Source organism: Pangasianodon hypophthalmus, chromosome 22 (assembly GCF_027358585.1).
Source record: "Pangasianodon hypophthalmus isolate fPanHyp1 chromosome 22, fPanHyp1.pri, whole genome shotgun sequence".
Taxonomy (NCBI): Eukaryota; Metazoa; Chordata; class Actinopteri; order Siluriformes; family Pangasiidae; genus Pangasianodon; species Pangasianodon hypophthalmus.
Genome location: NC_069731.1, coordinates 15,477,109 through 15,505,080, shown reverse-complemented (window position 1 = coordinate 15,505,080; position 27,972 = coordinate 15,477,109). Strand labels below are relative to the sequence as shown.

Below are 27,972 nucleotides of genomic sequence, written 5' to 3'. Positions count from 1 at the left end.
TTTGATTGCACAGACTGATAAAAATGTAAAATCTGACCTGAAATTGAGCTGAAAATCTTGACTTGAACATGTGACAGTGACTCCAGCACTTTTTAACTATAAACTAGTCTGGAGCTAATTCTCACTAAGTCTCCTTGTAGGAGTATTGCTGCTGCGTACAGAGGAGATGGCAGGCTGGACTTTTAATGTTTTATTGTTCACAGTTGGCAAGAAAACACACGTAAAAACAACATGGGAACTATTGTCATCATTAATAATAGTAATAATTAAAGTTGCTCTAAACGGTATACACCACATTTTACCAGATTATTTTATGAAACAGGAAAGCTGAACTTCCTGAAATTGAGTTAGTGTTGTACTCATTAAAAGCAAGAATTATTGCGTCATAAATGATAAGAGCCAATCATGTTCCAAATATGCAAATGAAGGTCATGATATTAGGATGGTTTACAGAGAGGAGGGGCAAGTGGGCCCACACAATCTTGATTTCTTGATGATGTCTATGACTTTTTCTGTTCTCTAATTACATTTTTGGGCAACTTTTAAAACATAAAATATCAGACATTTTTTCACTTTACATTTTTCAAATGATTTCCTAGAAAGCTATCTTTATTTTTCCTGTGCAATTACTGGCTACTTTAATAATAGTAGTAATTAAAGGTTTTGCTCAAGGGATAAAGAGTGACTTTATGCAGTCTGGATATTTGAACTCACAACCCGTTGTGTCACTAATATAGAACTTTAACCACTGAGGTACCACTGCATAATCATTTGAAAATCTCATGAATTTAGTCTGGAGATAAAAACACAGAGCAGCTTCAACATCAATTGTTTACTTCCTGTACTAGCAGGAAATGAGGAAGTGGGCAGTGGAGCTCAGCAATTAAGGTTCTGCGCTAGTGATGAAGAGAGATGCAAGTTCAAGTTCATTAATTTTATTATTAAGGTACGTAATCCTTGACTACTCAGCTCTGTGCTCAGACCGGATTGGGCCTAAAAGGACGGTAAAAAGAAAATAAAAACACACACACACATACACACCTTTTCAACACAAACTGATGTGATTTTACTGCATTTCTTTAACTAAAATTTAAACACAGAAAAATGCTGTTGTGAAAATGAAAGATTCAAGTAATCGAGCTGTTTGGAAGGAGAAGCTATGCAGGCTCTCTTCGCTAAACTCCTCCAGAATGCAGTTATTAAAAGCACTCAGTTGATGCATTATCGATACAACACACAGCGTTTAGGGTGTAGATGTGCTGGGAGAAAACACAGAAACAGAATTAGCACGTGACTGTTACACATCTCGTTCAACTCGCAAATCCACAAAAGATGTTGCGTAGGAACACTTACAACTGGTAATGACTGGTGTGGGTGGGGTTAGGGTGTGGAGCAGGGGCAGGGTGGGGCTAGTTACATAGTAAAAGAGGAGGTGGGGTCTGTCTGAAGAATCAAGGCTTGAGCGAGAAGAAGAAGACAGCGTTAGAGTGAATATTTAGGTGAAGGCTACGTAGGAGTGAGTGAGGGGCGGGGTTAAAGCAAGAGACGAAACAAGGTTAGCATTAGGGCTGGAGGTAAAGCAAGGGATCATGTTAAAGCATAAAGCATAGTTAAGGTAAGAAATGAAATTTAAGATGGACGTGAGGTTGGATGGGGGCGTGGTTAATGCAGTAGACGAGGTTGAAAGGAAAAGGGGTTAACGTGAGTGGGCGGAGCTGAAATGAAGTAAGTAAAATGAGTTGATGTTAGGATGCACAGGCGGGGTTTAGAAAGCGAACACGGAGGTAAGGAATGCTGTGTGAAATCGCGTTGCTCATAAAACACTGAGTTGATGTGAATCTAGTGGACTTGCTTTATTTACAATAATACAGACCACATCCTCATCGACCTCTCAGCTAATTCTGTCTCTGTCGTTAGATTTTTCGTTTTTTTTCTTCTCCTTCGTGTGATACTTGTACACATCCGTACAGATACATGAACATCAGCATAAACGCTAAGCTGGGTGATTATATATGAAGACAACAACTACAACTTTTACAGCACTGCCATCGTCTGTTAATCTTCACGCACTCAAGCATTGCTATTAAGAAAAAATAACGTACGTAAACCCCCCTCCCCCCACACCCTTTACAGAACTTTGTTTATAATGTTTCGTTTTAATTCCATGGCATGATACACACCTGCTTAATCCATAAGAGACTAAAATAAAATTAAAAAAAAAAAAACATCTATCAATCAGGGAAATTTGTAATACTTAGATTTCCCATAAAGTCAACACAGTACCATGCATTAACTCATTATCACGTTAGTTCTTCTTCTTCTTTTTTTTTGGTTTGGTTTTCTTTTTTTTTTTTTTTTTACATTTGTTAGCAAGTTAAATTTTCCATAGTAACTAAAGGTTAAGATAGTGTTGTCTTCACATAGACTGAGAGCGAGTGTGTGTTGTTCTACGTCATGTTGTTGAGACACATCCACCCTATTGCGTGTCGATGTTCCGAGGAATCCGGCGGCGTTCGCGAAGACTCGTTTTCTACACGACAGCGTTCGGATCTGCGCAGTCCTGAGAGCCTGAGTTAGTCTGTTTCCCATCCGGATGCTTCACCGATCTGCAAACCACAAACACACACACACACACAACATCACTTCACTAATGACTCCACCCACATGAGGTAATTACTGATATGGGGGATCAATCTTTTAAAAATGGAGGCAGAGTCATTGAATTAAGCTACCACAAAACGTGAAGAATCCGCTTCACAGATAGTTAAAACACTTTGGGACTTGCTGTTATGGGGAAATTGTCAATGTTATGGTGGAAACGGATCACACCAATCCATCACTGATTATTTTCCTACAACAGCATGTCCTTCTTTATTGTTTGCTTACAGAAGACACGAGAGATTTTTGACTGAATGCTACTGTACCTTGATAAATTTCCTGCCCTCCATCCATATTAGTCAGAAGTTGAAATATTATAAATTAAGCTCTGGAAATGAGTAAAGCATCACTTGACCATATTTGGAGACACAAATGAAAAATATATCCACAGGGATCACTGGTGCGTTTATTAAGTGCTGGGCAAATGGCAGGTAGCAACAGTCGCTAGGCAGTCACCAGAGGGTCAATTAAAATAAGGCGAGGCTTAGGATCAGTCGATTTTATTCCACAACAGTGTGTTTTATTGATAACTCTGATTGACAGCATCTAGGCTTAGGGGACACAGCCCTGAATGAAGACACACATTCTGTGGGACATAGCCAATAGCACTGATTGTGAACACTGCACTAACTGGATAGGAATACATCCATCACAGGGGACACAATCCTGAATGTGGACATTGAGGTAACAGTCTGGGACGAAGATAGCACTAGTTAGGGACACAGACCTAAATATGGATAAAGCCCTCACAGAAGAAAAAAGCTTGACTGAAGATGTGGTCCTTACAGTGGAAGCATCCCTGACTGGAGACACAGCCTTCATCTTTAAAAGAAACACAGCATGGCTCTGAGCCTTTACGGGGATGTGTTCTGATTGGGGACACGGCCTTCAATGAGAATGCAGCAAGGTTAAAAGTGTATAAGTGTGTGAAAGGAGGTGGGATGGAGAGAGACAGAGAGGGAAAGAGACAGAGAGGGAGAGAAGGTAACGGAGAGAGACAGAGAAGGAGTGAGAGACAGAAAGGGAGAGAGAGATAGAGAAGGAGAGAGAGGGAGAGAGAGAGGGAGGGAGACAAAGGGAGAGAGAGACAGAAAGGGAGGGGGGGGGGGGAAACAGAGATGGAGAGAGAGACAGAAAGGGAGGGAAACAGAGAGGAAGAGAGAGACAGAGATGGAGGGAAACAGAGAGGGAGAGAGAGAGAGACAGAGATGGAGGGAAACAGAGAGGGAGGGAGACAGAAAGTGAGAAAGCGACAAAGAGGGAGAGACACAGAAAGGGAGAGAGACAGAAAGGGAGAGAGAGAGACAGAGAGGGAGCAAGAGACAGAGAGGGAGAGAGAGAGAAAGGGAGAGACAGAAAGAGAGTGAGGGAAGAGAGAATTCCCCATTTCCCACAGGTGGATAAGGATCATGCAAAACATTCATTCATATCATAATGAGACGATAACGTGTGTGTGTGTGTGTGTGTGTGTGTGTGTGTGTGTGTGTAATAGGTAGGCTTCTCACAATCACTTAGCGAGATTAGTTGACACACGAAGTCCAACTCTGACATTTAAAGGACACATTTGAAGCACACAGCCAGACACGTGTGTGTGTGTGTGTGTGTCTGCGTGAGAGAGAGACAAAGAGAGAGAGAGACAGAGAGAAGGAGAGAGAGGCAAAGACAGAGAGACAGGTCTGTGGCCTCACAAACATTCATTTCTTAGCAGTATGTGTGTGGATAGTCAGTTATAAATTATACCATGATAATGCACGCCGGGGGGGTGTGATGTGGCACAACGCACAAGCGGGGTGCCGCTACCACCCAGAAAGCATTGTTTTTGTTTAACAGCACAGTAGGGAGGGTGTTATTCTGCTTATACCACAGTGATTTGCCATCAATTACAGTGTTTCATTTATTAATGAATGAAACATTGAACATTTTAACGGTTTATAGATTTGATGTTGTGCAACATCTGAGAGACAAGTTAGTTCCTGTTCTCACTTGTGTTATAGCCGCGATAAACAGTCACACTCTCACCAGCCGCTCTCATTTTTCTCTTTCTCACTTGATCTGATCACTGTCTCAAAAAATGCAGCTTGACATGCTATCGAGAAGCTGGAAAGTGTAAACTCCTCTGTCCTAAAGACTTTCCTGTGCTGATAAACTTCACAAAGTGCTGACACTTGAGACTCATTCCATAAACGTTAAGTCACATGTCTCCTAAGAAAAACATCATCACAACAATAACAGGTTTTACTTTGTTAAACAAATTTTTAAATCTGTTAATTATCAGTCTTAGGTTACGTAGAACATTCACCATACAAGTCCCTGTGTATGTGCTGTTACTACAGAAGCAAAACCGTATTGGGATGATTGGTCATTGGGAACAATGGTGATCAGTGATTGGTCATTGAGAACAATGTTGTTCAGTGATTGGTCATTGGGAACAATGGTGATCAGTGATTGGTCATTGGGAACAATGGTGATCAGTGATTGGTCATTGGGAACAATGGTGATCAGTGATTGATCACTGGGAAACAATCATGGTTGGTGACTGGTCATTGGAAAACAGCCTTCTAAACAAAGTCACTACACTGGCAGCACTGGTGAGAGAGATACTTACATTTCACAGGATCCATTCTCTACCTTGACTCCTCCGTCCACCGGGTCGAGTCCCTGCTCCGAAAGCTGCTTCAAGGCACTCAGAGCCGCCTGCAAATAGAAAGGATGACTGAGACACAACTCCATCAGCCACCTCTCAAACAACAGCAGCAGCACCACCACAAGATAGATTAAAGATAGACTAAAAGACAGACGGATAGATATATTGACAGACAGATGGATGAATGGATGGAAGGATGGATGGATGGATATACAGACAGACAGAGTGCAGAGAGCTAAAAAAATATAGCCATGCTTATAAAGTCACTAGGAGTGAATTGAGTGCGTGTATGTGTGTGTGTGTGTGTGTGTGTGTGTTCAGATCCACCTGGCTGCAACTTGATGCTCTGACGCTGCCAATGAGGACCAGATGTGCAGCAGGACATAAATCTAACAACACACTAAGCCTCAGCACACACACACACAGATGTGGGCGAGACTGTCTCACCTACCAGTCCATATGCTGTGAGTCCTAACACTAACACACACACACACACACACACACACACACACACACACATACTACAAAGAAGACAGAGAGATGGACAGACAGAGACAGGCACAGTGAGTGTTTTTTTTTCCCCAGTCCAAAACTGACCTGAAGTGTGTTACTGTCTCTTTAAATGTAAATATTAAACACACAACTAATACCCTCTGATCACAGATCTTGCCTGTGTCTAAAATGGTGCCTTACTCCCTATTCCCTACAAATGCCAAAGTGCATTATAGGGGCTCTGTTCCTTTTAAAGGTAACTTGTTTGGACACTAGCCCCAGTGCATTGTGGGATTACATGAGTGCACTGGACATTTTCCCACTAAGCTTTTGGACATGTCTACAATACAGCAAAACCCTCTAACTAGCGCACTCTATAGTGAATGCAATGTGATTGGCTTAATGTTTGGGCTGTTAAATGATTTTCCTTGTGGTATTTATAAACGCAAAGAAGCCATATGTTAATGGCATTTCTATAATATATTTGTAAAATAATGAAAAATTAAAACTAGCGGATGCTCAAGCAAGAACGCTACACCACACGTTTAATTTGAGACGTCACCACCCTACAAACATGTAAGCTCTAGATAATCAAAAACATAGTGTATAGTTTAAAAAGGTGCACAATGAAATGATTTGGAACAAAGCTAGCTAGAAAGCAGCCATTTTCGTACAAGAGTCTTCTGCTTAGTAGTTTTCACCTGAGAGAATTCACAAAAAATTAAGGAAAAATAAATAAATAAATAAAATAATGGCATAGTAATAGGAAGATAATGATAAGGAATAGCAATGAGAAAGCCCTAACTGTCTCTACAGCATACTAGCGAACCAAATAAAGTGGACACAAACTCTCGCAGTCAGTTATGACGCCCACGTGAACAAAGACCACATTTATTAACACTTTCATATTTTTACTCATCCTTAGTAACTGCCTGGTCAGGGTCGTGCTGGTTTAAATTAGGCTACTACTTTATCTATATATTGGGAACAAACAAAAATAATAAAGAGTCCTGCACATATATCTAGCTGACAACAAGAAAACTCGAGTGATGTAGCTGAGGTTGAGGAACTGTCAGAGGCAGAATTCACACACCATGCTGACACTTTCGACATCTGTTTTATTTTGTCAGTGTTTCTGGGGACATAGTGGAAGGAATCATATTCTAAATAAAAAAAAATAATAAAAAAAAAACTAACTGGTTTAGACCACGCCCACTTTGAGTTTAAATCCGAATATAGATAAATACAGGTATTTGGAGCACTAAACAGATACAGATAGTGTCATTGCGTTATACCCCATACAACACACACAGAAAGTTACAGCTACATTCAGAAACACTTAGATAAATCCAGTGGTTTTAACACACACACACACACACACACACACTTAACCTTATCTATCAGTAAGATCTGTGTAAATAATGAGAGCTTATCTACACAGGAACATGCGGTCCAGTTACAGTGTGTGTGTGTGTGTGTGTGTGTGTGTGTGTGTGTGTGCGCGCATTCCCAGGATCTGTTCTAAATCACACTTTAATTGAATTTTTTTTCGTGATTGATGAGGAGAGTGTGTAGGTCACAAAAGGAGGAGGTTTTTAGCAAAGAATTTTTCAGTAGAGCAGAAAAAAATGGAAAAGTCTTAGCATCTGTGATTTATTTTAAGGGTTCTCCCCAAATGCAAGAATTTATGCCTAATTAGTGTACTTACTAGAACACTGGCTATCTTAAGACTCATGATTAGTCAGTGGTATTAACAGAACACTGGCTATTTTAAAGCTCCGTCTCAAATGCTAGAATTTATGTCTAGTAGTATTCTTACTAGAATGTTAGCTATTTTAGGGCTGTGTCCCAAACGGTAATTCCTGCCGAGTTAGTGTTTTTTTTGTTGAACATTGACTATTTGGATTTGTTTTATCTAGATTCTTGATAGTGGTTATGTCTGAGTGTGTGCACCCATAATGCACTGTGGAGGCCTCGTGTGCTATGCTAAAAAGTGCATGGGGTTGCACATTTTTTTTTAGTTGTAGCATTCATCATTGGAATATTACTAGTTCATTACAGAAGTATGCAATTTGAGACACAACCCATAACTACCATAAACACACAACTGCCATAAACACACAATATGCAGTATGACTGCAGAGACTGCCTTTCTCGAGCTAGTCTTTATAATCAGTTCCAGAACCTTTCTTTTTTTTCTGAATATGGAGGCCATACATGTTCAAACTTGCAGCTCAAAGCATGCTGGGAAAATCTCATTCTCTCTCATGACTAATAAAGTGCTATTAAAGCACTGATTACTGATGTGTGTGTGCGATTAGAGTTTCTGGGTAAATAATCAGCTTCTACAGATCCAGATAAACTCCAGGCCTCAGGGAAGGGGAGAGAGAAAGAAAGACAGGGAGACACACTCGGCATCCATCAGCGTAAGATAAACATGCCGTTATCTTTCCTAATTGTCGTCAGCCGCATCGTTATTTTTTCTAATGAGACGGAGTGAGGATGGCTGAGACATCAGCCCTCAGAACCGTGTTTATTTTAGAGCGACAACCTGGAAGTGGTTCGTCTCAGTCACCGAGACATCAGACGAGTTAGCTGAGACGCTAAATGGCGCTAACGCAGATAACACACACACCACCTCTCAGCACACGCACATTAAGCCACAGAATGGATGTTTCCAGGCTAAAGACACTAGCCCGGGTTTCATTCATCACCTTGCCGCTGAGTTCAAAGGCCAGCGGGGGGTGGGGTGGGCGTGGGGGGACAGGACGGATGGGGAATGTGACATCAGGCTGAATATGTAAATACGCAAGAGCGCACTAAAAGGCTGTGCTGGAAGAAGGACGGAGAGAGTGTGTCAGAGGACAGAGACGCCTCATTTTTCTCATGTGCTTTAATGGCCTCCCTGATTGCACCCTCGTCTTGGCTAAACAGTGGCGATTCGTCCCAGAGGAACATGGAACCCTTCAAACTGGATACTTCATCACACACACACACATACACTCAGAACAAAGAAGTGTGTGTGTGTGTGTGTGTGTGTGTGTGTGTGTGGTGTTAACACACCATGACCAGATTAGCCTTTTCTAACCACTAATGCACAAAAACCACTTTCTGAATTCTTACAAACCACTGTGGGTGAGGTTATCACCACCACGTCAGCCACTAGACAGTAAACACTTTAAATGCAAAAGTGCATTATAGTACACAGGCTAGCCAAATACTAGCATTATAGTACACAGGCTAGCCAAATACTAGCATTATAGTACACAGGCTAGCCAAATACTAGCATTATAGTACACAGGCTAGCCAAATACTAGCATTATAGTAAACAGGCTAGCCAAATACTAGCATTATAGTAAACAGGCTAGCCAAATACAAGCATTATAGTAAACAGGCTAGCCAAATACTAGCATTATAGTACACAGGCTAGCCAAATACTAGCATTATAGTAAACAGGCTAGCCAAATACTAGCATTATAGTACACAGGCTAGCCAAATACTAGCATTATAGTAAACAGGCTAGCCAAATACTAGCATTATAGTAAACAGGCTAGCCAAATACAAGCATTACAGTAAACAGGCTAGCCAAATACAAGCATTATAGTAAACAGGCTAGCCAAATACTAGCATTATAGTAAACAGGCTAGCCAAATACTAGCATTATAGTAAACAGGCTAGCCAAATACTAGCATTACTGTAAACACTTTTACCATAAACTAGCATTATAGTAAACAGACTAGCCATACACTAGCATTATAATAAACAGTTTTACCATAAATTAGCATTATTGTAAACAGGCTAGCCAAATACTAGCATTACAGTAAACAGTTTTAACAAAAACTAGCATTATATTTAACAGGTTAGCCATACATTAGCATTATAGTAAACAGTTACAAACTACCATTGTAATAAACTGTATCACAGCAAACTAGTGAAAGCATTATAGTAAATAGTTTAACATGAACTAGCATTACAGTAAACAGGATAGCCATGCACTAGCATTATAGTCAACAGGTTTTTTTTTTCTAGTGTTGATGAACTTTTCATGCTCTCTTTAGCGACAGTGTACACTGTCTCAAACCACATGCTCTTTCAAGTTTACTTGTTAGGGCGAATCTTAGTAAGGAACTGTTCTATCAAGCAGTAGCATTTGGGACACAGCCAGAGGGTTCAATGTCAGGGAATTTCCCACTGTTCAGTAGAAACTCGGATGAGCGAGGGAATGAACTTAATAATGCTCGACATTTAGAATAATCTAGAAGACTCTGTGTGTGTGTGTGTGTGTGTGTCATCCATATTATCCGACCTGATCACTTGCTGTTTTGGATGGAGCACAAGCTCTGTGTGTGTGTGTGTGTGTGTGTGTGTGTGTTTTTCCCCCTCATGATCCAGCAGAGTTTCCCACCACTGTGAGGCTCCGTCCCAATCCAAGAGAATCAGTGCCGGCTCCCTGCTGCCCTTTGATCGCCAAGTCCATCATTTGTTTTGCTTGCCACCTCATCGTTATTAGGACACAGCCCATTTAGTCCTCCATTAAGCACCGGTGACACTCAGCATCTTTGGCACGGCTATAAACAGACTTACGGGCTGCAACGCAATCAAACACTCTGCAGGTGCACACACACACACACACACACACACACACACTTCTACTGACTCACACACAGGCACACACACAGAGCGGCGGGTCTTTTCCCAGCAGATTCTGGGTGGTGATACTGTCCAAACCACAGGCTGAATGGAAAATCACATCTTAGTTTTTCTTATTACACAACGTTGGCTGCATCAGAGGAAACCTAACACAACTGATGATGTCACAGCATCCGCAGTTCTCCCGTACAGCTGTTACATAAAGCTGAATCCGTTTCTTCTGTCATCTAAAACTCTTCATCAGAAATATAGTAGAAATATGGTTTTATTTTGGAGCTCAGTAAGACATGATGTAGGTCGGACTACCCGAAGCAAAACACACACAAAACAAAAAGGAATAGTGCATCTTTTGTTCAGCTCTGTATTTGTATCAGTTAAGAATATGTTGTGTTCATTTGGAATAATGCATATGTGTTTGTATTGTATTTACCTCTTTAATGTACCCAGATACTGTGTCACCAGGAAGAGTGGCTAGAGTAGGTAACAGGCTAGCTGAACAGGCTAGCTATATGAGATTAGCACCCTACAGAGTAGCTAATCAGCACACCCTGCTAAAGCCCTGTTAAGATGGATGCTCCATCACCTCTTGCTCCATGTCAGAGATAACGGCTTTATTTCATTACACGGCCAGCTGAATCCTACATTTGTAAACCGACATTCAGCCATTTCTCAGTTTTAATACTGACACACTCACAGTGCATTACGGGTAATACACACAGCCTCTGAGAATAAAACCATATGAACTCTCAAACGTAAAAGAACCACTGGAAATATGAAATTTGTTTCATCATTTGAAACGGGGCCTTCAAATTCCTCACATTCTAATACGAAAACTAAGTGAATGTCAATTTAGGACATGGCTGGTTTACTACTCAGATCACTAATTCACTCACAAATGACTTCTAGCATTTGAAACACAGCCTTAAAATAACACATTCTAATAGGAACATTTACAGAATACAGATTTAGGTCTGGGCTTTAATGTTAATGTTTTTGTAGTATCAGAACTGAACATGGATTTAGGACAGGGCCTTAACTTAAGAACATTAACTGGTTATGAATTTCTAGCATTTGAGACAGAGCCTTAAAACGGCTGACGTTCTAGTACCAAACACTAACAACATGAATTTAGGACAGAGCCTTAACATGGCTGCTTTTCTAATAAGAGCACTAACTGGTTATGAGTCCTAGCATTTGAGACAGAGCCTTAAAATGGCTGACATTCTAGTACCAAACACTAACTGAACATGAATTTAAGACAGGGCCTTAACATGGCTGCTTTTCTGGTACGAAAACTAACTACACGTGAATTTAGGATGGAGCCTTAAAATGGCTGACATTCTAATTCGAACTCACTAACTAGACAGGAATTTGGGACAGGGCCTTAATCTGGCTGATATTCTACTAGAAACACTAACTGGACATAAATGTAAGTGATTGGAGCAGAGCCTGATAATGGCCTGTGTTCAAGTATTGACACTAGCTGGACATGAATTTGGGACAGGGCCTTAAAACGGTTGACATTCTAGTAAAAACACTACTGCATCCTGGATATGAGGATTTTGGACGGAGCCGTAAATCCACAGTGTGTTTTGCCGAGATTGGGCAGAGTTGCACGTGCTGTAAGTGAACTTTACGTCTGAGAGGGTCGGTGCAGCTGCAGCGCACGAGCTCGGCTTCAAACGAGCCGCTCATCAGAGACAGGACATTCCAGAGCGCTCGGCTCAACGAGCTGTGAAATCACACTGACGGAGGGAGGGAGGGAGAGAGGGAGAGAGGGAGAGAGGGAAGGAGCCGATAGGAGGGAGTCGTGGAATTTCGGGTCCGGCTCGCTCACACACCTCTCTTTCTCCTTCTTTCTGTCCACACAGGTGTGAGGAAAGGCAGAGTGTCAGCGAGGTCTGATCAGTGAAACTGAACGATTAATTATTGTCTTCTCAATAAAACGACTGAGATGAAGTTTCACTGGGGTCTCGTGTGTGGATGGTTAAACAGAATCACACTGTCTACTGGAAAACATTTATGTAAAAGCCTAAATTAAGACTTCTGTATTTTACTCAAAAAAATCAATTAAAGCAGAATGCTTGTATGGCTTTTCTGCAACTTGTCTCACAATTTGATGATATAAACATGAATGGATAACCTAATTTAAAAATTTTAGCTAGCAGTTAAATTACAAGTTATGTATGATGCCCAAACACTGGTTATGTACACTCACTGAGCACTTTATTAGGAACACTATACTGATACTGGGTAGGGCCTCCCTGCTCTCTAAACAGCCTCAACTCTTCATGGCATGGATTCCACAAGATGTTGGAAACATTCCTTTGAGATTCTGGTCCATGTTGACATGATTGCATCTTGCAATTCCTGCAAATTTTTCAGGTGCACCTTCATGCTGTGAATCTTCCGTTCTACCACATCCCAAAGGTGTTCTACTGGCTTCAGATCCGGTGACTGGAAAGGCCACTGAAGAACACTCAACTTATTGTCATGCTCATGAAACCAGTTTGAGATGACTTATGCTTTGTGACATGGTGTATTATCATACTGGAAGTAGCCATTAGAAGATGGGTAAATTGTGGCCATGAATGGATGCACATGGTCAGCAACAATACTCAAATAGGCTGTGGCATTCAAGCAATGATTGATTGATATTAACGGGCCCAAAGTGTGCCAAGAAAACATTCCCCACTCCTGTGGGTTTACAGGTGTTCCTAATAAAGTGCTTCGTGGGTGTGTAAACAGCTCCACTGTCCTCAATGACTCAAAACGTTTAATTTTTCCCTCTTATAATCACTGTGTAGTGGAGAAACACTACATCAATACATTTTTTCATTTCCTTTGTTCATCCATCAGTTCAAAAACCTGTAGAATTTGTACGACTAGAAAAGGAGACAATGGAGCACTTGTCTCTGTTAATTAGTCAATAAAATATTTTCACTATTTAGAAGCTGCTGGATTTCAAAGGAACAAGATTTTCACCTCTCTATGCAAAATGCTATTAAATTAATAATTTGCTACAACCCAACACTTTACTATAATAGGCATGTTTAAGGAGAGAGTGTCAGACACAGTCAGAGCCAGGGTTGCCAGGTCTTGTTAAAAATTCCAACCCACTGAGAAAGACCTGAAACTAGCCCCAAAAGTTCGGACGTTGCAAAGGGAGACATGGTTGTCTTTTTTTCTTGGTCTTTGCATGACACACAAGATCACTGTGGTGCGCACGTATTTCTGATTTGCAGTATCTGCAATATGTCTTATCGTCATCACCCAGTACAACCGTTATACACTCCATCAACCCCTTTCCCTTTGTCAATCTTTACAGTATATCTTACAACAGAATTAAAATTAAATTAATAGCCCAATTAAAAAAAATGCAACCCTGGAACTTCCACCTTTTTTTTTTTGCCCCGTATTTATTCACATATCTCTCTACCAGCCAATCACAATTGATGTGGGTGGCCAGTTTGGACGTTTCAGTGTCAGAAAGCAACTTTTCCAAACAGCCGCCCCATCCGAAGTGCCTTTCCGAAGCCTCCGGAATGCTTCAGGTGGAAGAATAAATCAGGCTTTATGCAACACCTCATGTTCTGCTGCTTTTATACAATAGTGAATAGAAACAGTAAGAATAGTAAAGTCTGGCTTTTACTCTATAAAACAGAAAAGCAGTCTAACTCGGGAGAGACTGGCCTTCAGTGACGTATGGGAACTGGACGGGAGTGTCACTAATAATAAGTAGTGACGCAATTCATTATTTAAACTCGATTTCCCTGTCCTGGTAAATTCATGGCAGAGATAAAATAGCCATGAACAAAAGCCGATACACATCACTAAAAAAACAGGTAAACTTTCGACATAGATTATATTTGAAGGTTTAAAACAATCAGAAGTACTTTTTAGCTATTTTAGCTAACGAGTGATTACTAAGGTTATCATCTGAAGCTCATAATAATAATGACACAGTGTGTCCTCTTATAATTTAATCACCCAGAAATTAAGAAAACAGTGCAAAATAGTGAAAATCTGGTCTGTACATAAATCAGAGCTGTGTGTGTGTGTGTGTGTGTGAGGCTCCTTCATGTTGAATAAGACCTTTAATGAGCGTGCTCTGATTACAGCCTCTAACTGATTGGTTGATAGAGTCTCATCAAGTCTCAGTTTATTACTCATGCAAATACAGGAAGTGATTACAGTGATTACACTCCCACGCTGCACCGGCACGTGGCCTCCAGGTCAAAGCCCCGCCCACTAATCATGATAACACAGGTGTGATTTGCATGTGCACAGTGTTTATCTGAGGGTCAGACCTTTCCTCCTCTCAGCGTGTGTGTTTTATTCAAGGTTTCTTGCTCTTACATACACACACACTCACACGCGTTCCACCCACAGCTTTCCACCTCACACAATGTGATCTTTATGTATGGCAGCATGTGACAGCGTGTGTGTGTGTGTGTATGTGTTTGACAATGATGCTTCAGGGCTGAGGGGAATCCTCATGACATTTATCCAGCAGAGAATTGAACATGCAAATCTTTCTATCTGTCACATATCACATTCACTTAATTGCTTATAAGCCATACATTCAAGATGGATTAGCTAGCTGGGGAGGTACTGTAACGAACAATGAGATTCATCACTGCAATCTGTAGGTGACCAGTAGAGAGGGAGAAAGAAAGAAAGAAAGAAAGGTCAAAGAAGAAAAGGAGAACAAAAATATATAATAGAAAGAAAGAAAGAAAAATGTGCAATAGGAAGAACAGGAAAACGCCAATCGCAGGTGTCTGTGAGCTCATGTATGTGGAAGAGGGCTGATAGCGCTGTCCTCTGAGTGTGTTACGCTGCCCTGCATGAGCAGCAGTTTGAAGAGATGTGATTGAATAAATAAATAAATAAATACATACATACATACATACATAAATATCTATCATATATGCTCTCACACACACACACACACACGCACACACACACGCACACTCAACAGTCTGTTACAGCCAAAAATTCTTTATAAAACTGTCAACTTACTGAAGTGTCAGAAAAAGACACTGCACTGCCAAGAGTGATTTTATCCGGTCTCTCTATCTGTCTCTTTTTCTCTGTAAATGAACCATACTGTTCTACTCTGTGTGTGTGTGTGTGTGTGTGTGTGTGTGTGTGTGTCTGTAAAATTTATGACTTCCTTAACAGTGTGTTTTTCTCTCCATTGGGAATGATTTTTGTGACCTTAAATTCCATCAGCAGGTAAAAAATCTGGTATTTGGATTATTTAACAGATGCTCCATGTGGCGTTAGCTTACAGTGGAAGACAGAGAGATACAGCGAGACAGATAGAGACACTTAAACGAGCATAAATGATCACACACTGAGTGCCCACAGGTCACTTTACACAGAAGGAGGATAAGTGTGTGTGTGTGTGTCCCACAGGTAACTGATCATGGTAACTGGACACTATGTGCAGTCAGACAGCGTTTTACACTCCTCCGCTTTGCAGTCCATACATGACTGACAGGAAGTGCCAATAACATGCTGAGATTCCCACGGCAACAAGGACAATTAGTTCAATCCTCATTTTCTACATTGCCACCATTTTCTATCCATCCATCGCAATATTCTGGAAGGAGCATGCATGTTGGCCTTTGTTATCCCTATATATCCCATAATTCTGTGCATAAACCAACAGTATTGAGGAAACGCTGAAGGTTGAAAATGACGTAATTCTCAGCCCTGACTTCCCACTTCCGAAGTCAAATGCAGCATTTGGATGATTTCAAATCCACACCTGGATGAGTGGAAAGTTCAGCGGTGAAAAGCGTAAATGGCTTGAATAAATTAACATGATGGTACATATTTGTCCTAGTTTCCTTTTAAACAAATCTGTACTGTGGTCATAAAGGGGTCCTTGGAAAGGTTGTCCACTGGAATTTGCAAAACGTTTGAGAACACCTTCACAGCCACTGACACACTTCAGTGGTCTGAATCTCAGATATCATGCTGCTAGTTATTGATGACAATCATAAAATGATATCGAGGTATTTGGGGTCTTTGGTCAAGTTCTCAGAAAGAGGTGGAAGGTTTGGGTTTTTCAGATTTCCGCCACCTGAAAGGGTTGGCATTATATTTGCTTTTACCTGTGGGTATGCATACACAACACGACTGTTTATAGCTGTTATAAAGTAAGTGTTCACAGGAAGTAACTTGTTTCATAGACATTCCACAACATTAAATGGACTATAAAAAGTAAGACGTCATTCTAGATGTTTTTAGTCTAGACTGAAATGACAAATACTACAGCAATTTTACTCTCAAACATAACATCCATCCATCCATCTTCCATACCGCTTATCCTACACAGGCTCGCAGGGAGCCTGGAGCCTATCCCAGGGGGCACAAGGCGGGGGACACCCTGAACCAGGTGCCCACCCATCTCAGGGCACAATGGCACACAAACACCCATACACACACTACAGACAATTTAGAGATGCCAATCAGCCTACAACGTATGTCTTTGGACTAGGGGAGGAAACCAGAGCACCCAGGGGACACCCTGAAGCACAGGGAGAACTCTGCGCACACAGGGTGGAGGTAGAATTCAAACCCCCAACCCCGGACCTGTGAGCCACTAAGCCACCTAGCCAACTCTAACAGACCCCACCCCCCAAAACATAACAATTTTAGTTTATTTTTTAAATTTCCCCTTTGTGCTCATTTTAGGTTTCCAAACCACAATGCAATAATTTCTAATGTTTTAATCCCCTCTTAAATGAAATGCCAGAACACTTTACAAATATCACATTGTCATTATGGGCCTGCTAAAGCAGCTCTCCTTCTCGGATGTGCCTGAGTAAATGAAAATTCAGCAGTGGCTTAAACGATCATGAAGCTAGGACTGTGTCTCTGACATGCAGCTGCTCCTTCACAGGGAACTGGGTACATGTAATCCCATTAGCCTAGTCAGGACATTTATTATACGGCTAATATATCAAATAAATAAATGAAATTGGGTGACTTTGCCGGGTTGTAATCAGGTATCCTAGTTCTAGCTAGCTAGCAGTTTAACATTTTATTTTATTTATTTATTTATTTTAATTAGCACAGGCTCAGATACACCAAAATGCAGGTATCTGCCATCTAAACATTATGCAGGAGCCCATGCTCAGTCTGCAGGGCTTAACATGCACACACACTCTCTCTCTCTCTCTCTCTCTCTCTCTCTCTCTCACACACACACACACACACACACACACACACACACACGCACACCATTTTAAATCCACATTAACACACTCGGGTTTATGAGCTCCCTCACACAACTTTACAACACGGCAAACAGACAGTAAACACCAGGCGACGGGATTTAACACGCGATTAAGATGGCGTTAATTAGAACTAGAGGAAAGCTGTAAAGCCGAGGAACAGGACTAGGGGGGTGGATGGGGTTAGGGAGTGGGCTCAGGGGGAAGTGAGGGATGGGAGTAGGGCTGCACAGCTGCCCCTAAACGAAAAGAACAGATCGTGGCGTCGGTGCATGCGACTCATCTCATCTTTTTTTTTTCTTCCCTCCAGAATTCCTGCGTTTGCTTGCCGTATCAGAGGTCAGAGTGTTAACGGCCTTCTGAGCCTCTCCAAACATTCCCTCACACACTCGCTGATATAAATCACCCCCTGCTCACCGTCTATCAGTCTGTCTGTCTGCTACTCCACATTTCAAACACTTCCCCTGCACAACAGGACCAACACACAGTACCGTCACTGCAGTTATGGCCAACTTGTTGTTCTTACTATCATCAGCATTAAACATCATTTCATGTATTTGTGTAATCCTACATACTCCACATACTTTCAAAGAAGAAAGGATTCTAAAGATGGTGTGTTAGGCCTGGTTTAGACTTCTGCACCTATGTATTTGTCAACATGTGAGTGGGCCATAATGTAAATAATAAAATAAAATATAGAAATATTTATATAGAAAATAAAAAGAAGTAAATAAAAGTTTCACTGCAGAAGGAATGGAGAACTGGTGAATGTGAGAATACTCCAGATCACTGCTAACGTCCGAGTTCTACATCACTGATACCATGCTTTTGGGTATTGAAGTCAACCAGACAGGGAACAGTCACGTCTTTCTGTCAAAGACAAGTGTAAGTACTGCGTACTGAAAGAGTATACATAATAAGACCCTACTACATACCATCTCTTATTTATTTATTTATTTACTTACTTACTTACTTACTTATTTACTTACTTACTTATAAAGATAGCTAAATAACATGAAATGAAATACTATTTTGTTTATATCAGTGCGCTCGTTCTAATAAATTACTATTTCTATATTAACAGCTATTGTCTTTCCAACGAGTTCACAAGTTGTGACACAACGTTGATGTTTCTCAGAACAGCAGACCGCTTAAGAGTTCTGCCAACAGTCAATGCAAAGCGTAAGTTTAATATTACAGTGTAACAGTATAATAAAAATTCAACAGTATAATATTAGATGTATGGAGTCTTTATCAATATATCTGAGGAAAATGGTAACTGGTTTGCCACTGTGCTTGCCTGTACAAATACAAATGACTTCATGGCTGGGAATTATAACTAGCCAAAACTGAAGTCTCAGACCTTACCTGGCCTGTGCATATTAACCAAATTATTCTCACTAATTTCCCATTTGCCTCTTACTTTGAAGAAGCACATATTTTATTTTAATACTCTGTGTATTTGTGTGACACAAGAAATGTAAGTAATAAAGTGTCATTTATGGTTAAATTTGGGACCTCAGACAGACAGACAGACACACACACACACCATATACACAAGACACCACAAACATAAGCACATTCATAGAAATATGACATTATGGGGACTCAGATCATACACTAGCTTTGTGGGGACATTAGTACATCATGAACACACAGTCACACGATTATACACACATAAAGAAACACACGGTTATACAAAAAACATGGTTATATGCACACGCAATGGACATGTGGATATTATAAGGACACAGATCACACACTGGCTTTGTGAGAACATCAGTACAACATTGCTGTACTATTATAGAGACAGAATTTGCACAGAAAATGACCATTTACACACACAGACACACACACCACATATACACACACACACATTCATGGAAATATGACATAATAGGAACATAAATGACAGACTTGCTTTGTGGGGACATTAGCACAACATGGATGCATTATTACAGAGACCTGATTTGTATATATTTACACACACACACACACACACACACACACACACACATAAAAACACACGCATGGAAATGTAAACATTATGAAAACACAGATCACACTCTGGCTTTGTGGGGACTTTAGTAGAACACGGACACATTATCATAGAGACGTCTTTTATATATATATATATATATATATATATATATATATATATATATATATATATATATATATATATATATAATGATCACTGTTACACACAAACACACATTCATGGAAATATGACATTACAGGGACTCGGCTCACACTCTGGGTGTACAGGGACATGAACACATTATTAGAGACCTGATTTATATACAGAATGATCATTTGCACACATACACACACCACACTCACTCACTCACTCACTCACTCACGCTCTCTCTCACTCACACACACACACACACACACACACACACACAAAGGGGCTGTTTGTTTTAACCACAGGAGTGTGTGACACCTCGTCTGTAATCGGTGTTAACCCCGTTTTATGATGTCTGCTTCCTGACGCATGAAATTACATTAACAGAGAGACAGAGACACAGAGAGGGAGACATTCTCAGGTTGCCGGACTCATCTCAAAAAGCGAGACACCCTGAATGTGGTTTTGTGTGTGTTTTTGATTGAACTTCTTTTTCTTTCACAAAGAAATCAAATTAAGCATAAAGTGAATAAATCAGCATATGGTTTGGAGTCACTGAACAATAACACTTACTATATTCTCGCTTGTGTGTGTGTGTGTGTGTGTGTGTGAGACAGTAATTATACACTGACAGGGTTTTGTTGTTGGTTGATTAATGCTGAAAGGCACTTCACCACTAAACACGTGTCACGTATCAAATAAACGCGTTGCATTTAACCCGCGTTGTCGCTAAAGCAGACGCTAAAGCCTAGAGGAAACCCACTCTGGCTGTGTCCCATATGCCTGAGAAGTGTTAATTCGCCTTTCACGCTACCGAGAAATAGTAGTCAAGTAAACATAAAGGAACATGTGGTTTGGGACGAGAATACAAATACTAGCTAGCAAAGACGTAATTCTGTGAAATACAGTGTACTAGCTAAGTGACTGATTAGCGGTTAATGAGACAATAAAGCATGAAGTAAGAAAGAAAGTAAAGGGTGTGCAGTTTTAATCAGTTTAAAAAGTTAGCAGGAGGTTAGTACGAGGAAACGAGAAGGACAAAAGCTGAAAAAGTTTCAGATACAGACGACGAGGTTTGAAGGTGAGGTCGCTTAACATGGTTTTCAATTTAAATTTAAATGTATCTGCTTTGAACAAATCTCCATTTCAAGGGCATTGAGTGGCAGAAGCCATTAATCAGCACACACTCAGCTGTGTGTGTGTTTGTGTGTGTGTGTGTGTGTGTGTGAATTCACACGCTCTTATAACATCACCAATCAATGACTGTTGGCTAAACACTGACTGCTGTTAGCACCGTAGTGTTAATAAATTTAACACCTAACTGAGCAGAGCTTAACGCCTTTATCATCTCCAAAACACACACACACACACACACCTGCCAGATGCTAAACACAAACTTAAAAGTTAGAGTGTTCCATAAGCTGTGTTTATCTGTCAACATCTGTGAATTAATGTTGAGTGAAAATAAAAGCCTTGCCTCAGGTTTAGCCAAACCATTTTACCTCGCAGCCGTGTGTGTGTGTGTGTGTGTGTGTGTGTGTGTGTGTGTGTGTGTGGTAACGGAGGAGAACCTTGGATCTGGCGCTGCATAAATGTTTCAAAGGAAACCTGTTTACTTTTTAATACCCATAATTCAGCGCAGGTCTGGACGCTTTGTGGAGCTGAGTCAGTAGACGGGATTAAACCACATCAGAGCGTGACTGCTTGTTGTACAAATCTGAAGAGAAAGTGTGTTGTGTGTGACATTTAATCCTCAATCAGCACATTCATCAGCACAGCGTCCCTAACCTGTAGCTCCTCACACCTCTTCAGCCTTTTCTGTGATGAGTCCAAGACTAAAGCACTTAACGTACAGACTCTGCTCCGTGGATCGGTTCAGACAGAAGTGTGCTGTGGCGAATGGTTTTTATTCATTTTATACTTTTTCGGTCTAAAAATGTTACAATCTTTCTTTGTTATCTTTTCATTTATTGTTTATTTCTTTATTTGTCCTTCTTTCTTTCTTTATCATTTATCTACATTTTCTTTGTTATATTTATTTTCTTTCTTTTTTCTCTTATACAATTTTCAGTCTTATTTTGTTCTTTTCTCTCTTTTTCATTTGTTCTTACATTCTTACTTGTTATACATTTTTTATTCTCCCTTTGTTCTTTTTTTTTTTACTAATTTGTCTTTCTTTCTTTCCTTCTTTCTCTTTAATCATTCTTTTCTTCCTTCCTTTCTTTCATTCATTAATTTTTTTTTCTTTCATTCCATCTTTCTTTCATTGTTAATTTTTATTTTTGCTCTTTATAATTGTTAGAGGATTTTCTTCATTCTCCTGTTCTCTTTCTTTCTTTCTTTCTTTCTCCCTTTTTCCTTTCTACTTTTTTCTAACTTTATTTATCTCGCTATGAGTTTTAGTACAGAAAACTGAGCTATCTTGCTAACCACTAATTGGCCAACGAGTTAGCAGGCTCAGATAGCACAAAGTGTTTCTCTTTGTGACTCTTCGAAGTGATGCAGTATTTATTACCACTGTTCCAAGCCACATGCTTGCTTAAGTGTTCTTGCTGAGCATGAATGCTAGAATGAATCCCGGTGACAACACTTCTAGCATACACTAGTGTTTGGGACACAGCCCAGACGTCCTCCGAGCTTTCTTGTGGGCTCTGATGTGTGATAATGCACTTAAAACTCTGTATTAAAAGCTGCATTCAATAGCTGACATACAAGAGCTTTTGGTGAAGAGCTTTTCGTCATTAATCATCAAAACTAAACCCCCTCCAGTGTGTAATTACAATTACCCACTTACCTGCTCCACTAAAAAAAAAAGAAGAAAAAGATCTAAAGTGTTAAGTGCACGTTAACCCTAAAGCGCCCTGCACTAGGTGGTTGCTAATGTTGTCCGTTATCAGGCTCTCTGAAGCTCTTCAGCTTTCATCACACTCCTCCTCATCTGCAAGTTCATGTTTACATTGTCAGTTAAAGCCTCAGTCATTCTCACTTTCTGTCTCTCTATCTGTCTCTGCATCTCACTCAACTGCTGATGGCTCATTCCTTCTTTCTAAGTGAAGTGGTTGACGGAGGGATGAGTTTGCGAGAGAAGACTCTTTGTTTATTCACCACCCTGCGACGGAAGGTGCGATTCTCTCACACATGGCCAAGGGCAGAGATTCGGTTTCAGAAATGGTGGGTGGGTTTTTGGTGGAAGTTGTGGACGGTGATGTTGCATACAAGAAGACATTCACACACACTTTATTGTTACACATAGATACAAAGTAATCACATACTTAGACACATCTACATATAGAAAGATTATAGAAGAGTTACACAAAAAGACAAACAGCAAAAAAAGTATAGCAAGCTATATATTTGTCTAACACTCCCATTAGCATCCAGCATTATCAGTGAGCTTCCTTTCTTCATTCTGTCACAGTCATGCTGGGATTAAAATACCTACCTACCCACCTATCTATCCCAACAGTAGTAGTAGTTGTACTAGTAGTAGTACTAGTAGCTGTAGTAGTAGTAGTTGTAGTAGTAGTCGTAGTAGTAGTGGTGGTGGTAGTAGTAGTTGTCATAGTAGTAATAGTACTAGTAGCTGTAGTAGTACTAATATTTGTAGTACTATTAGTAGTGGTAGTAGTAATGGTACTAGTTGCAGTAGCAGTAGTGATGGTGGAAGTTCTAGTAGTAGTAGTGGTGGTAGTAATAGTAGTAGTGGTTGTAGTAGTCGTGATGGTGGTAGTTCTAGTAGTAGTAGCTGTAGTAGTAGTTGTAGTAGCAGTAATAATAGTAGTGGTTGTAGTAGTAGTGATGGTAGTAGCAGTAGTAGTAATAATAGTAGAAGTAGTAGTAGTAGTTGTAGTAGTAATAATAGTAGAAGTAGTAGTTGTAGTACTAGTAGAAGAAGCACTAGTAGCTGTAGTAGTAGTAGTAATTGTAGTAGTGGTTGTAGTAGTAGTTGTAGTAGTAATAATAGTAGAAGTAGTAGTTGTAGTGCTAGTAGAAGAAGCACTAGTAGCTGTAGTAGTAGTAGTAATTGTAGTAGTGGTTGTAGTAGTAGTTGTAGTAGTAATAATAGTAGAAGTAGTAGTTGTAGTGCTAGTAGAAGAAGCACTAGTAGCTGTAGTAGTAGTAGTAATTGTAGTAGTGGTTGTAGTAGTAGTTGTAGTAGTAATAATAGTAGAAGTAGTAGTTGTAGTGCTAGTAGAAGAAGCACTAGTAGCTGTAGTAGTAGTAGTAATTGTAGTAGTGGTTGTAGTAGTAGTTGTAGTAGTAATAATAGTAGAAGTAGTAGTTGTAGTACTAGTAGAAGAAGCACTAGTAGCTGTAGTAGTAGTAGTAATTGTAGTAGTGGTTGTAGTAGTAGTTGTAGTAGTAATAATAGTAGAAGTAGTAGTTGTAGTACTAGTAGAAGAAGCACTAGTAGCTGTAGTAGTAGTAGTAATTGTAGTAGTGGTTGTAGTAGTAGTTGTAGTAGTAATAATAGTAGTAGTAGTAGTTGTAGTACTAGTAGAAGTAGCACTAGTAGCTGTAGTAGTAGTAGTAATTGTAGCAGTTGTTGTAGTTGTATTTGATATTATGATACAATATATACTGCTAAAAAATGTAAGCCTTCATTTAGTGTCAATATTTCTATAATTCTTTAATTTATCTCCATGTTGCAGAAGGTCAACATTTCCCCATTATTTTGTACAATGGTTTGGTCTACTATTCAACTTTTGTTTGGCTATGACTCGTGTGTTTATGACAGATCTTGAAAGTCTGATTCATCACATCAAACTGATATTCAGTGCTACATCAGAGTGGAACTTCAACACTAAGGAGCTACTGATTATGCAGACATTCCATGTGCTTTTGTGTTGCCAGCATCATGAAACTAAGCATTTGCCACTTGTGTTAAATCAAAAACTTGCTGGAAATCTGTCACTCTGTCACACCACTTCTCAAGCCGTAATAATCACTTGTTAGCTAATTGCTGGTTTTTACAATGGTGGGTAAGATGATCATACTATGAAAGCTTATGTTTGGATAATCTTTATGATAAGCTCCACCCAGGAACTAAAAAGGTTTCTTTAGTTACTAGGAACTAAAATAAGTTCCTGCAGTGGAAATTCCCTCAATTATACATTTTCTCTTTCCCCTTTCTCCAGAGTGGCTCAAGTGCTCAGCATTCCTTCAGAAAAATAAAAAGAAAATTTCCAAGAACACACCAATAGCATATCCTGTTGCATTTTATTCCCTAAGTAATTAGTAAGTAATAAGGAATTAGTAAGGAATTAGTACTACTACTACTATTAGTACTTACTAGGACCGAAGTGGTTTAATGACAAAAACATTTAGAACTGACGAAGTTCATATGAAAATCCGAGATTCATGGTCACAACACAACACTGTGATTTGGTGAAAAGCTTGTCATCATGAAAGTGAAACTTCTCGTCAGGAGGAATGTACTCCTGATAAATACGGGATTCTGTGACAGCTGGGAACAGTGGGGGATGTCTGAATGAACATATTTAGATATGCTTTAACACACCGATAAACAGAGACGGTAAACAACTGGAGCTGAGTCAAATGGGAAAGTAAAACTAAAAGAGTGTTGGGATTTTCCCAGCAGGCACTATACAGCAGGTGTGCCACAGCATTGACCACAAAAATCAGGATCAGTCTGACAACTGGAGAACTGAATAGATAGAAACAGAAATTAAAAGAGCATTTTTAAAAAATAGTTTTGATAGTATTGTTCTTCACACTCCTCCTTCTGTTCTCCTTTTCTGTACAGAAACTGGCATGAAGCACTTAAAGCACATTAAAGCTTAATTCTGTAGATCATTTCAGTGCTGTATTTTTTTATTTTATAAATTTTACACTACATTACAGGACATGCTGTTATAGAAATATTTTAATATATATTTAGATCTGTGTCCCAATAACACTTTGCCAATGATTAAAATGTTTTATTTATTAATGAATGACGTCACATTATGACTTCTTAGATGTTTAATTTTGTACAATGCCCTTGAGAAGTTAGTTCCTGTTATCACTTACGTTATAGCAACTACATACAGTTATTCCTTCACCAACATCTTTTGTTTCTCTCTCTTTACATTAATAAGCCAAAGAGCTTGTTACTGAGAAACCAAAAATCTGAAACATCTCCTTACAGAAAACTTCACCATATCAACAGGTATACTGTATGTTTTTCTTTGTTTATTATAAGACTTAGATTATGTGCCATGTCCATCACACTAGTCACTCTAGTCACTGATATAAATTTTAGGCATAAGCAGCTCATTAGTTTCTTAAAATGCTTAGTGACTCATTTTTTTCTGAAATGTCAATACACTTGGTCAGCTGAAACTGCAGCATATCTGTAAAATCCAGGAAATGCATTACCACGTCTAATTACACTGATAAACTCGACTATCAGTGTGCCTGCAGCACACACACACACACACACACACCTCTACACACTTGTTTCACTCAATCAAACCATCGTGTATAGGAGTCTGATCATTGCAGCGTGAAACGCCTACACCTATCAGTCTTTACTTCCTGATCTGACTAAAAGCCAAATGGCTTCCTACACATACTGCTCTAGATTTCTAGATATCTAGTTGTCCAGTGTTGGGATATTTGTAATTCAAAGCCCTAATTTTAACATAAATTACATAAATTAACATATTCATAGGATATGGTATGAGTTTGCTCTACACTCTCTATAGCACACGTCGTGATCATCAGTAAGAATATAAATAGTACAAAATAATAACATTTACATCCGATCTAATAACAAAAGCTTCTGCACCACTTGATGTCCAACTGGTTGAAATTTGGAATTTAGCTCATTAATTTTTATGGAATATATTTTTCTTTCTACACCCTATCTATACAGAGAGACTCTAATGACTATTAAATAAGAGCTGTTACACCCTATCTGGTGTAACAGGGAACCATTCGGAATTCAGCTCCCTACTTTTCATACAAGTCAACTACACAAATTGTGAAATAACACCTTCTATACCCTATCTAGGGTGCTATACATCCAATAGGAGTGTACATGTCTGATCACTTGAAACAAATATACAGAATATATTAAATCTGCCATAGTTATTATTACAACATCTGTCCATTATGCTGGAGTCTGGGGGAGGAATCCCTCTCTAACAGGCACTCATGCACTAGTGCACCTGGTAAAAACAAGGCTGTGTCCTAAATCGCATTAATTTGACTTTAGTGGCCATGAACCCCCCTCTGCAGAATGTGCACTTTATCAGAGAGGGAGCTTTGAAGGGCAGAACAAAAGGGCATCCCATGTTTAGATTAGGTAATGTAAGCAGTGCATTTTCTGCATGAACGAGTTAACACAAAGAGACACACACACAGACGAGTGACATTTCTACTGTAATTGCTTTGAGAAATAAAAGCAGGGATGAATAAAAGGGGGCGTGACCTTTGTGTCTGTCAGTCTCAGAGAAGGAGGCGTGGCCTCTGTCAGTCCCAGTGAAGGAGGCGTGGCCTCCGTTTGTCAGTCCCAGTGAAGGAGGCGTGGGCTCTGTCAGTCCTAGCGAAGGAGGCGTGGCCTCTGTTTGTCAGTCCCAGTGAAGGAGGCGTGGCTTTGGTGATCGTCATTGCCAGTGAGGTAGAGATGTGGTCTCTGTGTATGAGCAGCTAAACGCTCAGCATAAATACAAACAATCCCAGCAAGTACCTGTGGCCATGAGCTTAAAGTCAGTTACACAAGATCCTCTATGATTGCTGTCATGGTAACACTATGTGCTATTGTCCGGCTCTCAGACCGATGAGAATGTGGTCCCAATCACCAGCTCCAAGTCGATGTTGTGATCAAATTCTGAGGCTTACAGAGACCATGGTTATGGAGGAATATAATCCCAAAATAACTACGGTAACCATCTAAACAAACACCACAATAAAATGCACTTTGACATTTTTATATTTTAGTTCAACTGGCTGTGTCACAGTCTGTTTCACTGTATTCACTTAATGCCTAGTCAGTGCAGCTCAAGCTGCTTTATATGGCATTAAATATAAACTACTTAAATGATATAAAAATGTTTTGATTGGCTAGCGACAGACATAGAGACAAACAGAGAGCGGGATAGATACAATGGGAAAACTGAATCCCATATAGTTATAGATAC

The 27,972-nt window shown here is 39.8% G+C and overlaps 1 protein-coding gene across 1 annotated transcript in view; it reads right to left on the bottom strand.

Moving 5' to 3' along the window:
- Positions 1–175: 175 nt before the first annotated feature.
- Positions 176–27,972, bottom strand: part of stau2 (staufen double-stranded RNA binding protein 2) — a 90,565-nt gene continuing 62,768 nt past the window's right edge. Inside the window, exons 14-15 of the mRNA XM_026938099.3 lie at positions 5,264–5,352; positions 176–2,606 (exon numbers count right to left, since the gene is read on the bottom strand). Of these exons, the coding sequence (XP_026793900.2) occupies positions 2,531–2,606; positions 5,264–5,352 (165 nt within the window). The 3' untranslated portion in view covers positions 176–2,530. The remainder of the gene's footprint in view (positions 2,607–5,263; positions 5,353–27,972) is intronic.